Genomic DNA, 13,819 nt, shown 5'->3' with positions numbered 1-13,819 from the left:
GACTTCAACTCGAAGATGACTTGAGACTGAAGCTGACCAAAAAGCAACCAGATTTTACAAAGTTGTGCAAAGAAAATCGTGCACATTTGTCACATTAAAATTAAATAACCGTATGTTATTTTCATTATTATTAGAATTGTATTTTAAAGGTAATAAATGTAAAAAAAAACTTATTCTATTTATCACTTGCTGTCTAACCACAGCTTCGCTTGCATTATATCGAATTTTCTCGTGGGAGTAAAGGTGCGACTATGCAGACGCGAGCGAGCGAGAATATATGGAGAGAAGAGACGAGACGCGATAAATATCAAAACCTGTCAGATATGTGCGAGAACCAGAAATTCGTTCTCGCTAGCGTTATTTCTCGCTTCTCGTTTGTGCATGGTTTTCCTTTGCGAAAACTAAATCGCTCGCTCTAAATTCGCGTCTGCATAGTCGCACCCTAAGGTATTTTCTCGCAGTAAAATGTAGCCTATGTCCATCTCCAACGTGTAAGCTATCTCTGTGCCAAATTTTATTAAAACCTGTTCAGCGGTTTAGACGTGAAAAGGTGACAGACAGACGGGCAGAATTACCTTCGAATTTATAATAATAGTATGGATTAATATGAATTTCTGCTATAAGGGATACGCGAGTTTGAGCTCTTTCTTGAAGTGGTAAGCAGAATAAACTAATTGGGAACCACTGGCTTAGATATACAGTGGGTCAGTTAAGGTATTCTCCTGAATTCATTGGGAGGATTTTTACGCTCACTGTATTTATTATCCAAGCTCGAGGGTGCGGCTGTGGTCCAAATTGGCAGGCAACAGTCGATTATCGATAAAAAATTTGCAAAGTAAATGGATCTTAGAACAATTTTTCAAGAAATAGTCTTGCAAAAGCGCCATAAAATATCACGACGGATGCTAGAGATTTAAAAGTTTTATCGACGTGCCCTCTAAAGTTAGTTTACTATCAAAAAAACGATGTCAAGATGATTTAAAGGGACTCTCCTATTTAATGGGTTTATTGTCAATGAGGAAGGGTGGCAAATCAGAGTTACGATTTAAAGAAAAAACATTTGTTAGTTTTTGAACATTAATTCTAAGATTAGCAGTTTCGAAAAAGGAATGCAGAAGGTGAAGATCGGACTGTTGGATGTCAGGATCGTGGTTTATTAACTTTGTCGTCGGCATAGATTGAAGACATAGTTAATAAACCATAAAAACGTTCGTTTTCGAATTTAATAGAAACGTAAAAACTAGGAAAATAATTTAAGCAGAATTTAAGATCTAATTGAAAATATTAAGTTAAATAGAATGCAATTGTTTAATAAACACAAATTTACTTGAAACTAAGTCTGCCTTTATAACATATGGAAATAATATTTTCTGAAGAGATATCAAGTAAATGGATTCCATATAACTGTATCACTGCCAAAGATTTCCAATCAGGGTTTTCGTAGTTTTATTCATTATTTCTTTTTTGCGCTTACAGTATTTCTTTACGCGTTTTGGCTATAGGCTCTCATCAGACAAGAATAATTATCACGTTCAACAGCCATCATGCCTAACCCAACAGCCTCGAAATATAATTTACTTTATACTATAATAAATAATATTTTCCTTAAAAATTTACATTGCATATCCTGATATATTTTCAACGTTCAAAGATACAAAAGTTCTACATGTTATTCAGTGGACTCATTTCCACCAAAATCATACTGAAAATTAACAGGCTCAGAGATTGTTAATTCACAGTGGATACATTCTTTTTTAGAATTATTAATTCTTACATAAAGAAAAAAATACAGCAATGAATTGCTTAACCGTCCCAGCAACATTTAAAAGTTTGGTGGCGCCATCTGTTATGATATTTTATTTTAAAAACTTTTCATATTTTTAATTATTATGAAATGGCAAAAAGCTTACTTCTGAAAGTAGGGATGGGTTTTATAGAAAAATTGTAAATGCTAATAACGAGTCATATATGAGATATGACACACGATCCCCTTTATCTCCACCCCTTCCACCAAAATTTAATAGCATCAATCCCCTAATAAACAAACCTCCCTGCAAACTTTCAGAAATTTTCGAAAAAACCACAGGAGTTTTAAGCTTCAAATGGGATAAACAATCGTGTCTCTCCAACATTCATACATAAAGAAAGAAATAATTATAAAAATTCGGGGTTTTTTAAGGGTTGGGATAGAAATTTAAAAGACATTTAACATTTATTCTATTTAAATAAGGAAGTGTAATATAATGTTATCTATAAAATGGTTAATCAAAAATAGAATTCAACAAATACTAAAGCTCAAAATTGTTCCAAATCTCTGCCAAATTCCAAACGCACGAATATGGAATGGAACTTAGAGAGTTGGTCCATTGATCTATGACTTCTCTATTAAAATAGTGTTTTGAGGACTAAAATTTAATATTATTCATTGTAGACTCAAATAATTTTACCAAAAATTATATAAAAATTATAAAAGTAAGACAAGCCTCTTAAAAAACTACAATTTAAATGTAATAAATTATACTATAATTTTTAAACCAAGATGGGGGTGATAATCAATTAAGCACAAAACTTACTATGTTCTTGACATTCTTTAACGGCAGAATTCCAATCTAATTCTTTATCAAAAACTTTATAACAAGAGAAACCTTCTTTCGTTTCTTTCCAATTTTTTGCATGAACTGGACAAGTTCTTTTATCTTCTTGAATGACTGGAAGATCAGCTAGGAAGGAAACGAAATAGTAATAAATTTATACTAAAACATACGCAAAAATTCAAATATAAATATACATACTATCAGTCAATCTGCAAAGTATCCAATTCTTTCCCTCGCATTTAGTAACCTTCCATTTTCCAGTTTTACCATCGATTAATCCGCATTGATTTATGTTATTTAAATTCATAGGTTGATCATCCATCCAATTAGTGAAGTTCAGAGGCCAATTATTGAACCATTTATACTGACTCTGTATTTATTTAAAATAGGAAAATTTATAAGTTTCAATTTTCTAAACTGATTTTAGGAAAATATAACTTGCCTGGTCTCCTGTTAATCCAATCCAAACGTCATTTTCGGATAATCCTAAATAAAAGTTAACGAAAGCATTTTCTTTAGCATCTGCTATGATTGCTAAATGTGGTCCGAATGCTTCACAAAATCTTTCTCCTTTGTTCCATTCCATCTTTTCTTTATGTAAATAATAGCAATTATCTTGATAACTTATCATCTTATATTTATCGTTTTCGCATTTATCCGGTGCAAGAGTCGGAGGCTTGGATATTAAATTATCTTGGAATTTTAAAGATTTAAACATTTAATTTTTGTTTTAGTCAAAAATTACCAATTATTAAAGAATATAATAAATTGATTTTTAATTACCAACATAAGTTCGGCAGATGTAAGGTTTTTCTTCTGTACAGTTAACAGCAATTAAACTACCTAATTTGTAATCATCAGATGACATTTGGAAACATAAATTATTCTAAAATACAAATAAAATTTAATATACAAATGATTAAATCTAAAGTTTTTAAATTAGTTTTATAAAATTACCGTATTTTGATCTAAATCGCTTGAAACAAATTTAAATCGGTCGTAATCAAATGGAGTATTATCCGACCATATTTTTTGTTTACTATTTTTCAAAAATGTACCACCAATCCATGTATCGTTTTGTAGGAAACTAGCCAATAGCACTAAAGAAGAATTTTCAAATAAATCAAAAATGTAAAATAATTTACTTAATTTTAAATATTTCATACTAACTATGCTGACGAAAATCATGAATTGATGCTAAATCGTAAGCTTTCCCCCGTGATTTACAATTTAATTTAGCATTTTTCCAATCTAATGGTCCGTTAAAGAGTTTATAACAGAATGGGTCTGTATAAAATAATAATAAATGTATTTATATTTTCATAATTTTTATAATATGATATCAAATGTTAGGAAATAGACATTATTATTAAACCTACTTAGCTGATACCAATCAGAAGGACAGTTTCCAGATGGTAAAACTGGAAAAGGGCGAATTTCACCTATGGGTTTCTTGCAAATAAACATCATTTTTTCTTCACAATGTGCATTGTTCCAATTATAAGAGCCTATAAGAATATTTGATTAAATAAGTTTACAACAAGTGGTTAAATATTATGAAAATTGAATTAATTTTATGTAATTTAACAAAGAGTAAAATACTGTATTCTGTATATTTATACAGTATATATTTTAAATTAAAATCTGAGTAAACTTACTTATTATATTATCAATGTATATACACTTTTTTTCTGTAGCATCAATATTTTTCGGATCTTCTTTTAAATTATGAAATCTCCTATCAGTTTTATCCAACCAGATAAAATTTACGTCGGGATTTAATGAATTCAAACCTATCCAGTACTTTCCTTCATCGATCACCTTTNGTTCTATATATATATATATATATATATAATATTTAAAAATATTCTTTACTTCTAAAGGAAATGAGCATGTAAAAGCATTGATAAATAGTGTGACATTGGTATTTACTTTCTTGAAAATGGTATTATTTTTATTTTACGGAATTACAAGTTTTATAATAAACTATTGAAAATATTATTATAAATATATACTTACATTTTTTATCTCTTCGTCTTCTTTATGTGAACTGATAGTGGCAAGTAGAGCTGATTTTTTTTCACAAAAATCTTTCGCTTCATACCAAGTTAATTTAGAGTTGTAGATGGGGACACAAATGTTATCAAAGCATTTCAACTCTTCTTCGTTTTTTAAATCAAGTTTTGACTCAACTAATAAAAATAATGCTGGAAAATGATTAAATTTTGATTAAAAAACTTTTGATTAAATACTATCTATTTCTATATGTTAAAGCAATAACTAAGTTTGGTTAGTTATCAACTGAATTAATAGACTTTTCTGATACAGAAATGTGTTGTGTTTATGAATAGATTTACAAAAATTATTTAAAATAAAAGTTTTCTTGTGTGGGAAATATCAATTTGTCAATCAAAAATTTTAATTTTGAATTTTTTCTGATTGAAAGCATTCGCGAAATCTGTAGCATTATTTATTTTTTATGTCATATTTTAAATGTGAGAAAAATGTTATGAAACAAAAATTTAATCATCACGGTCTTAAAATATGTTAATATTAACCTAAGTATACGGCATTGCCCACAGATCTGTAATTAGATAAAATTTTGTTATTGTTAGAAAATGGCGTACTGTACTGTACAGTAAGTGCATCCAGTGGTGACATCTTAACGAATATAGCAATTCCCATTAATCTCGTTTTGTTATAAAGTTGTTGAGAAAAGATACAAACACATCTGTAATCAATTACAATTATCGTTGTTGAATTTTCTTTATAAACAGTAAAATTGATTCTATGAAGTGTAAAATAAATGCTGCAGGTTGTCAAACACTATCCAATTAGAATAATATTAACCGAATTTTATCAATTAACCTACAAAGAAATTAGTTTCGTCATAACTTACGTCGTTTTCGCTTAACGTCAGTTTCCAAAAACCAATCAATAACGATATGTGAGGATTAAATAATTAATTGATTTTTTGCCGCTAATGGCACAAAATAGAACTTGAAAAAAAACAACAAACCAGAATTTTTAGAGAGGTTGAGGCAGACGTTTTAAACGTGTAAACGTGTAGGACAGACATTCAATGCCGCTTTCCCGTAGGCCTAGAAGTTTGACGATGGTGTTTGGAATGTCGAGCGTGATTCCACCGACTATCCAAACACCATTGTCAAACTTTTAGGCTTACGGGAAAGCGGCGCCGAACGTCCGACCTACACGTTTACACGTTTAAAACGTCTGCCTCAACCTCTCTTTTAAATTCGATAAATTTGTGACGACGAGAGGTCATAAAGCTGACTTCTCGTGGTCAAAGCCGAAATGATTTGTGGATTAAACAGAATGACATAAAAAATANGACTTAATACAGAATGACTAAATTTTTTCATGCAGATACAAGTAATGATTAAAATACTTTTTAAATTTTACGCTTTATGATGGAATTTTTTGAGATTTTTAGTACTTTTTGCTTATTTAAAGGTTCCTCTAGCAATAAATTTATAGCGATCTTCCATACATAACGTATGTATATATAGAAGATCGCTGTAGTTTCCAATAATATATAAATATTATAATTTCCAGTAATATATAATATATACATATTATTGGAAATTCAATAATAAATATGTATGGAAGATTGCTATAAATTATGGGTTTCCATTACAGAAATCCATTACAGAAGCAAGCATCATGGTGAAATCTATTTGATATGTTACCTCTCACCATAATAACATTTGAAACTTCGTATTATATTGTTATCATCAACATCGTACCTAATAAAATTTTATTAATTAAATTATGAATCAATGATATATTTAAAATATAGTAATTATATTACATATAGTATTCACGTAATTACATAAAATTTCATTATAAATTTGCTCTTCTTAATTTCAACAAAAAATATATAAGTTGATACATATTGGAATTTAACATTTCAATCTGCAAATCCTTCGTTGCTTATTCCTCTCTGAAACAAAATAAGCTTTATCAGTAAAACGCCATAGTTTCTGATTTTTCAACTCACCTAAATTACCATTTGAATAATTTGAGCAGACTTTTTCTCCAATTTCTTCTTTGCCCTACAAAATTTAATGTTTTAATTCATCATTGAGTAACTTTAAATGAAAATTATTAAGTGTAGCAATAAATAAGAGATAGACCATTTGTTTTTATTAGCGTAAAGTACGCTGCAAATAACTTAGAGATGCAAAAATTTGAGTTTATCTCATTTTAAGCTTTAGATCATATATTTAGTGTAATTTTAATGTTTAATTTACTAATTTATTTTAAATCGTTATTCAAAATTCACTTGAAAGTAGAAAATTATTATGAAGTTACCTCGTACATAACACATAGGCAATGATAAATGTCAATACCAGAGCACCACTGAGAGTTGATACGCTTATAATTAAATTATTTTTCAAACCTATATAAAAATTTTAAAATATATATATATATATGTTAATTTATTATATTTAGAATTTGTATTTTTATATTCAAAACATGAAAAATAAATACGTTTAAAATTTGTATCTTCCTCGTCGCATAAAATTCCTGTATATCCGGCATCACATCTGTAAACATGTAATTTGTTATTATATTAATTTGTGATAAATATTCATAAGAAAAGAGAATATAACCGATTATGTTCTCCATTTTACTTTTAAAATTTATAACTTACTTGCATTTAAATTCACCGGGTATTTTTATACATTTCCCGTGTTCACAAGGATTAGGATCACATACAGCTGAAATATATTATATAAAAAATATTATTTGAAAATAAATACAGCATTTTATAGGAAATACAAAAAGTTTGCTTACGAATACATTCTTCTTGCACATGTTCATGCTGAAGTTTTATTCTATATCCTTCTATACATTGGCATTGGTAACTTCCTATAGTATTTATACAATTACTGTTTTTTGGGCATGGATTTCTATTGCTGCATTCGTCTATATCTTTAGATTAAAATTTTAAAATTATAAACACGTATATATTATAATATAAAATAAATAAATATTAATCATTACATAAATATATTATAGGTGTACAGTACAGTCGATCCTTTAATAATGGTTGCTTCCAAACAACGGCCATATTTATGTTATGTGGCCGTTTTTCGGATGTTTAACAGTATACATACTGTATTCTATATTATTTATAGAATATTTCGAACTAAAAGAATAAATATCACAAAACAGCAATTATCTGATCATTCAAAAGATTTCAATATTCTTCTGTGTTTTTCAGAATATATAAAATTTAAGCAGTTAAAAATACCTATTAATTTGAATTAATAATAAATAATTTTTAATTTGATAAATAACCGAAACATATATCAGTAATTCTGTTCGTGACTACCGAATTTCGCAATGAAAAAAGTATGATCAATTTATTAAATAGATGTTTTGATTGAATTTGATAAATTCTACATATTCGTGTAATTTACGATATTTTATATTCCTATTAATTTATGGAACCAATAATTTCTTATATGGATGAATAGAATTTGTGCGAAATTTTTCATAAATATTAAAAATAAGTTTTTAATTGTCGAATTTAAAGTGAAACTTTTGAACACAATTAGGTGCTTCCAGTCAACAAAATCAATCAATTAATTAATTGTTAAATATAGGGGAGATCGGGGCAAGATCGGCATGTTAAGCTTTACTTAAATTTTGTGTAATAAATACTGCTGTAAACTGAAAAAAAGCTTTGCATATTGTCTATTGGAATGTTACCTTACTATAGAACTGGTTAAAATCAGTTTGGAAATAAAAATAATTAAAATAATTACAACTTTACAAGAAGAGAGAAATTGACGAAGTTGCCCCGGGTATAGGGGCAAGATCGGCAACTTCTCTCTTTTTGTAAAGTTGTAATTATTTTAATTATTTTTATTAAAGTTGCCCCTGGTATAGGGGCAACAGTAATGGGGCAAGATAGGCACGTATATAAAATTATGTTATTAACAATGTATAAGTTGGAATTCACTATTAAAACAAAGAAATACAAATCCAACACCCATTTAATATTATTACAACGAAATGCAAGTTCAAAGACATATATACATGAATAACAAATGCAAACATGTTTTCATTTATCATCTGTTTGATTTTTATCCTTTGCTTCTAATGTGGCTTTATGTTGCCGATCTTACCCCGCTAGTCATGATTTCGAAACATTAAGTACAACCCTGAGAACAGAATGCCAAGCCACGATCTGGCCACGTGAATAAGTTGAAGTTACATCCTTCTAACAGGAAAAGTAACTTTCGTTATCATGGAATTATAACAAAACCTGCCAATTCAATATAAAGGAAAAAAAATATTATATGGAATTGAACGAAAATGAAAATTTGCTTGATAATTCAACTACGCTTGTTAGAGAACAATAAAAACACTACACTCAACAAGCCACCAATAAAACTCAACTGCCTAACCTATAACCAAAGTCTCCTTTTAATTTGTTTTTTAAAAAAAGCGCTTGACAAACTTGCCCCGCATGCCGAAGTTGTCCCGATCTCCCCTACTATTTGATCATTTTAATAATTTGCTTTATTTAATATTAATAGTAAAGAAAAGGGTGGTATTATGGAACCCCTCCATTTCAAACTGATAATACAGTAAAGACGAACTGTAGCGGATTGTGGCTGAACTGCACTAGGCAGACATCCATAGCAAGGGAATTGTCCGTAATGAATTAGCATATTTGTGTTTTTCGAAATTCGAAAGTTTTAAATGCTAAGTGAATTTAATTATTTTTAAAATATAAATCGTGTAGTTGTAGGTTCACTGGTGCATGTATTTCGTTCCAGAGACTTAGGGGTACATATTAATCTGTGTGATGTTCACGTTTTTTAAATTTTGGTCTTGACAGACATAAGTTAATTCAAGATGGCTATGCGTGAAATACGGACCCCATTGGCGCTTTTACAGTAATATGGAACTCAACTCCTCCGAACTCTCTCTTTGCAAGCAGACATTCGTCCGGAGCAATTTGTGAAAAGGACACTAGGTAGAAAGCCAATTCTTCCTGAGAATATCGAAAAAGAGCTGCTGGAATATATATTGTTGGTGGAGGGCATATTTTTCTATTATAAAAGCATTTTTTCGATAAAATACATTGGAGTAAATAATCTTGTAATTATTTAACATTCTTTGTACTTTCCTATTTGTTTTTGGATACATTAAAGCATTTTTTGAAAACATATATTAAGGTTCCATATTACCACCCGGTTTTCCCTAAGCCTACTTTCTGACATTTTGTACAGAAGCCTTCAAAAACCATACTTATAGTTACACTAGCGAAAAATCCAATTAGGAACATTTAGTTTAATAGTTACCAGTACTTTTCGCACAAAAAATATAGGTGTAATTATGATTTTTTGTTTACAATTCACTATGATGTAATTGGGGTTCCATAATACCATCTTCTCTTCTATAAGTAGCAAAGTAAGAATAAAAATATGGACCGTGCAAATACACTGGAGGTTCGATATAAAGCGCTTCGATTAGCCTGTGGATCTCGATATATCGTCCAGCCTCTTCGGATTCCGCTGCTTTTGTTTCGCCTTATTATAGGCTAATTAGTTTAAATTGACAATTAGCAGCACAGTTCAATTCAATTGCTCAATTTGCTATATTTTGCCTGTAGTGCCTGTACTTTGTACTCGCCATTGTGAAAACACAACTTTGATATATCGAAGGAAAAAAGTTGGAACAAAATAGACAGTAGAAGATTGTCTGAGTAGATTGATAAACACTGGCCGAAAAGATTTCTCCTTAAAATACATTACGGGTAGAATTTTTTGGACCTCAACAACCGTGTTATATCGAATCACCACTGCGTACCTGTAAAGCAACCGAATTTTAACTTTCAGTCTTTTTATCATAATTTGGAACAATTTGCTTACTTAAATATATTTATCCATTAATTTTATGTGGCATTAAGATATTTTTCCATATCTTAATTCTGTAATTAGGGAAAAATTGGTTACGAAACAGTGAAGTCTTAATAATGGACTCAATGGATAATAATGTAATATTTTAAAACCTGAGTCTTCGATTTTTGTCACTCTGATTTTTAACATTAGACTGATAAGTAAATTTTATTTTTAATTTTAGAAGAATCAGTATTAAGGTAACAGGCAAATTAAAACATTTATATTCAGCTATCTCATGGTCATAGAAATGCTTTTATGAAAAGTTGTATTTATTTTTCGGTTATTTATTTATATACATATATAAACTCTGGAACTAGCAGACAATGAACATTTTGAATGAAGCAGTTATCTTTAAATGAATTTTTTAAAGAGAATTATAAACATATTTGTAGTATTATTCAAAAAACACTAATTCACCTCTATAAAAAAAAGTCTTCTATAAGAGTAAATTAGTGTTTTTGAAAATACAATGAACTTGAGAACATTTCTTCCATTAAAAAATAATAGAATAAAAGCAATTACAAAACATGAAGATATTTCCTAGGGAAAGAATTTTTAAACTTTGTTCAAGAAATCCAAACAAATCATAGTTTTGTATCTATTTATAAATTAATATGACTTAAAAGAATAAACCGATTCGTTGTATTTTTGCCGTTTACTGATTCGTCATTTATAAAGTTTACTAAAGAAGCGCATTTTTTACAATATTCTACAAGATAAAATAAGAATCAATGTAAATAAATTTGGTTGATTGATTAAATCACCATCACCTCTTTCTTATATGTCTAAATACTATATACAGTACAATATACGCCTATATATATGTATTTCGTCTGTATATACTGTATACTGTATATACAGACTATAGATGAATCAATAATCCAGTCATAATATTTTCAAAATTTAATAATAATTATTATGTAAACATTTAATAACATTTTATATAAGTGCTAATAAATCAATCATTCGAACAAAACAAGAAATAAATAAAAATCGTGCATTACGTTTCATTACATTTTCTTTCATCCTATGCCGTTATTAAATATTTCCTATATTTTAATTTTCTGTTATAAAAATTATATCGTCTTTTGTTTTTGACATTATTTATTTTCCAAAATCTAAATTAATAATAAAACCCAAATTTGTTTATCGGTCAGAATTATATATATATTTTAAATAGAGATGGCGCCACATACCTTTACACTGTTCGACAGCAACAGACATTGAATTATCCGGATAATATATGTTATATACTTCATAACCGGTCTGGCATTTACATGTAAATCCTACTTCGGGGATGACCTTATTCCGACAATAAGTTTGTTCCGAGCAATAATAATTAGAAACGTCTCTGCAGAAGTCGACAGGCTTGAAAACAACTTAAAAAATAAACATTTTGTAAATTATTATTATTAATAATATTCCTATAATTACACAGTATTAAACTAAATAAAGGAAATTTTACTCGTTTCTAGTTTATATCTATTAATTAATAGTCGTGGTGGAAGTATACAATATTCAGTATCATCTATACATATCATGTTATTTTTTATCAAATTTATTTGCCTTTCCGCTTCTTCGTTAAAAAATAAATTAACTTTGCATATAAAATCCGCCTTTTCTCTATAAAAAAATTACAAAAAGATTAATAAAAATTTTTTAATATAAAATAATTTTAATTTAATTTTAATTTTTTTCTCACTCTAAACATTCCAAAATGGCCGAAGCACGGTAATCGACTTTCACTGCTGATTTCTCAAAAGTCTGGATCATCTTCGGATTAAAATGCATCATTTTATATAAATGAATAAATAGTAAATGTATATAAATTAAGAAAACCTTACAGATTCATGAATTATATTCTCTAAATATGACAAAGAAGAATGTTTTATCAAGAACTTTTTGGCGACAGCAAGAATTCCGGAATAAGTAAATAATGCTAAAAATAGATAAATTATAATATTTGCATAATCTTCAATAAAATATATTTTAATATAAATAAAAGACAAATAATATTTGCTCACATATGGAGCACTTTCCATTGAAGGCTAATTAGTTTAAATTGACAATTAGCAGCACAGTTCAATTCAATTGCTCAATTTGCTATATTTTGCCNGTAACTAGGCAGGTGCAACAGGTGCATTCGCACAGGGCCCATTTGGAAGAGGGTCCCAAAATGCACGTGTTTGTTTTATTATTTTCCCAAACCTAATTAATTAAGGGGCCTAAATGCAAGTTCTTGCACAGGGCACAGGAATGGCTAGTTACGGCACTGGTTACAATTGTTTTTTTCGTTCTGATTTAATTTATGAAAGATAATTCGTAACACCGATAATAGGAAAACATTACCAAATTATCGAGAAACATCTATTAACCAGAAAGTTAATAAAAGAAGAAAATGTTTTATCAGTTATATTCATATATATATTGGACGTAAAAATTAGAAAAAACTTTAATAACAATATTCCGTTTTTAGTTGTGTTCTCGGAGTTTCGTACAGTACAGTACAGTACCTATTAATCAGTCAATTAATTCTGGTGAAACTTTAATTAAATTATTTACAAAATATTGAAAACTTTACTGCGAAATAATTTATAGTCACAACTGAATCAATGTCAGATATTCTCTTAAATTGCTAGTATGTTAATTAACTAGTATTGTTAACCATGCAGAAAATTTATCCGATTGATAATTAAGTTAGATAATTTATATAATTAAAACTATAAACAAATTTATAATAATTATATTAATACGAGAAACAGACTCACATGTTAATAATGCTAGTCTTGTATTAAAGTTCATTTTAACAATTATCTGTTTCCTTTAATTGTCCTTATTAAATTCTTTACCAAAGTAGATTAATTCACATTATTCGAATTATCGAAACAGTTCCACCCCTGTTAACTGAATGATATCATTTTATCATTAATAGAGTATTCACGATACATCAATGATGTTTAACTTGGCTGATAGATAACTTCTATCGCTATTCAAATTGAACAATGTGATTAAAATGCTATCTATCGTCAAAAGAAAGCATTAATTTTATTATAAGAATTATATAATAATTTATCTATTTGAATATATTAAACGAAAAATTTCAATGAAAGTTGATAGAGATAATTTATTGAAAAGTATTCGACTTAATACAGAATGACTAAATTTTTTCATGCAGATACAAGTAATGATTAAAATACTTTTTAAATTTTACGCTTTATGATGGAATTTTTTGAGATTTTTAGTACTTTTTGCTTATTTAAAGGTTCCTCTAGCAATAAA

General features: G+C 28.4%; 1 protein-coding gene across 1 annotated transcript in view; it reads right to left on the bottom strand.

Annotated features, from left to right (window-relative positions):
- Positions 1–13,546, bottom strand: part of LOC111625703 (macrophage mannose receptor 1-like) — a 22,379-nt gene extending 8,833 nt beyond the window's left edge. The window contains exons 1-10 of the mRNA XM_023368919.1: positions 13,309–13,546; positions 4,614–4,801; positions 4,253–4,415; positions 3,974–4,102; positions 3,765–3,881; positions 3,552–3,694; positions 3,378–3,480; positions 3,037–3,287; positions 2,793–2,964; positions 2,574–2,720 (exon numbers count right to left, since the gene is read on the bottom strand). Of these exons, the coding sequence (XP_023224687.1) occupies positions 2,574–2,720; positions 2,793–2,964; positions 3,037–3,287; positions 3,378–3,480; positions 3,552–3,694; positions 3,765–3,881; positions 3,974–4,102; positions 4,253–4,415; positions 4,614–4,801; positions 13,309–13,342 (1,447 nt within the window). The 5' untranslated portion in view covers positions 13,343–13,546. The remainder of the gene's footprint in view (positions 1–2,573; positions 2,721–2,792; positions 2,965–3,036; positions 3,288–3,377; positions 3,481–3,551; positions 3,695–3,764; positions 3,882–3,973; positions 4,103–4,252; positions 4,416–4,613; positions 4,802–13,308) is intronic.
- Positions 13,547–13,819: the final 273 nt, after the last annotated feature.

The sequence above is a fragment of the Centruroides sculpturatus genome, unplaced genomic scaffold, assembly GCF_000671375.1.
Source record: "Centruroides sculpturatus isolate CEXI.00-Female unplaced genomic scaffold, Cexi_2.0 scaffold78, whole genome shotgun sequence".
NCBI lineage: Eukaryota > Metazoa > Arthropoda > Arachnida > Scorpiones > Buthidae > Centruroides > Centruroides sculpturatus.
The sequence above is the reverse complement of the archived record's forward strand: the minus strand, read 5'-3'. Positions and strand labels throughout refer to the sequence as shown.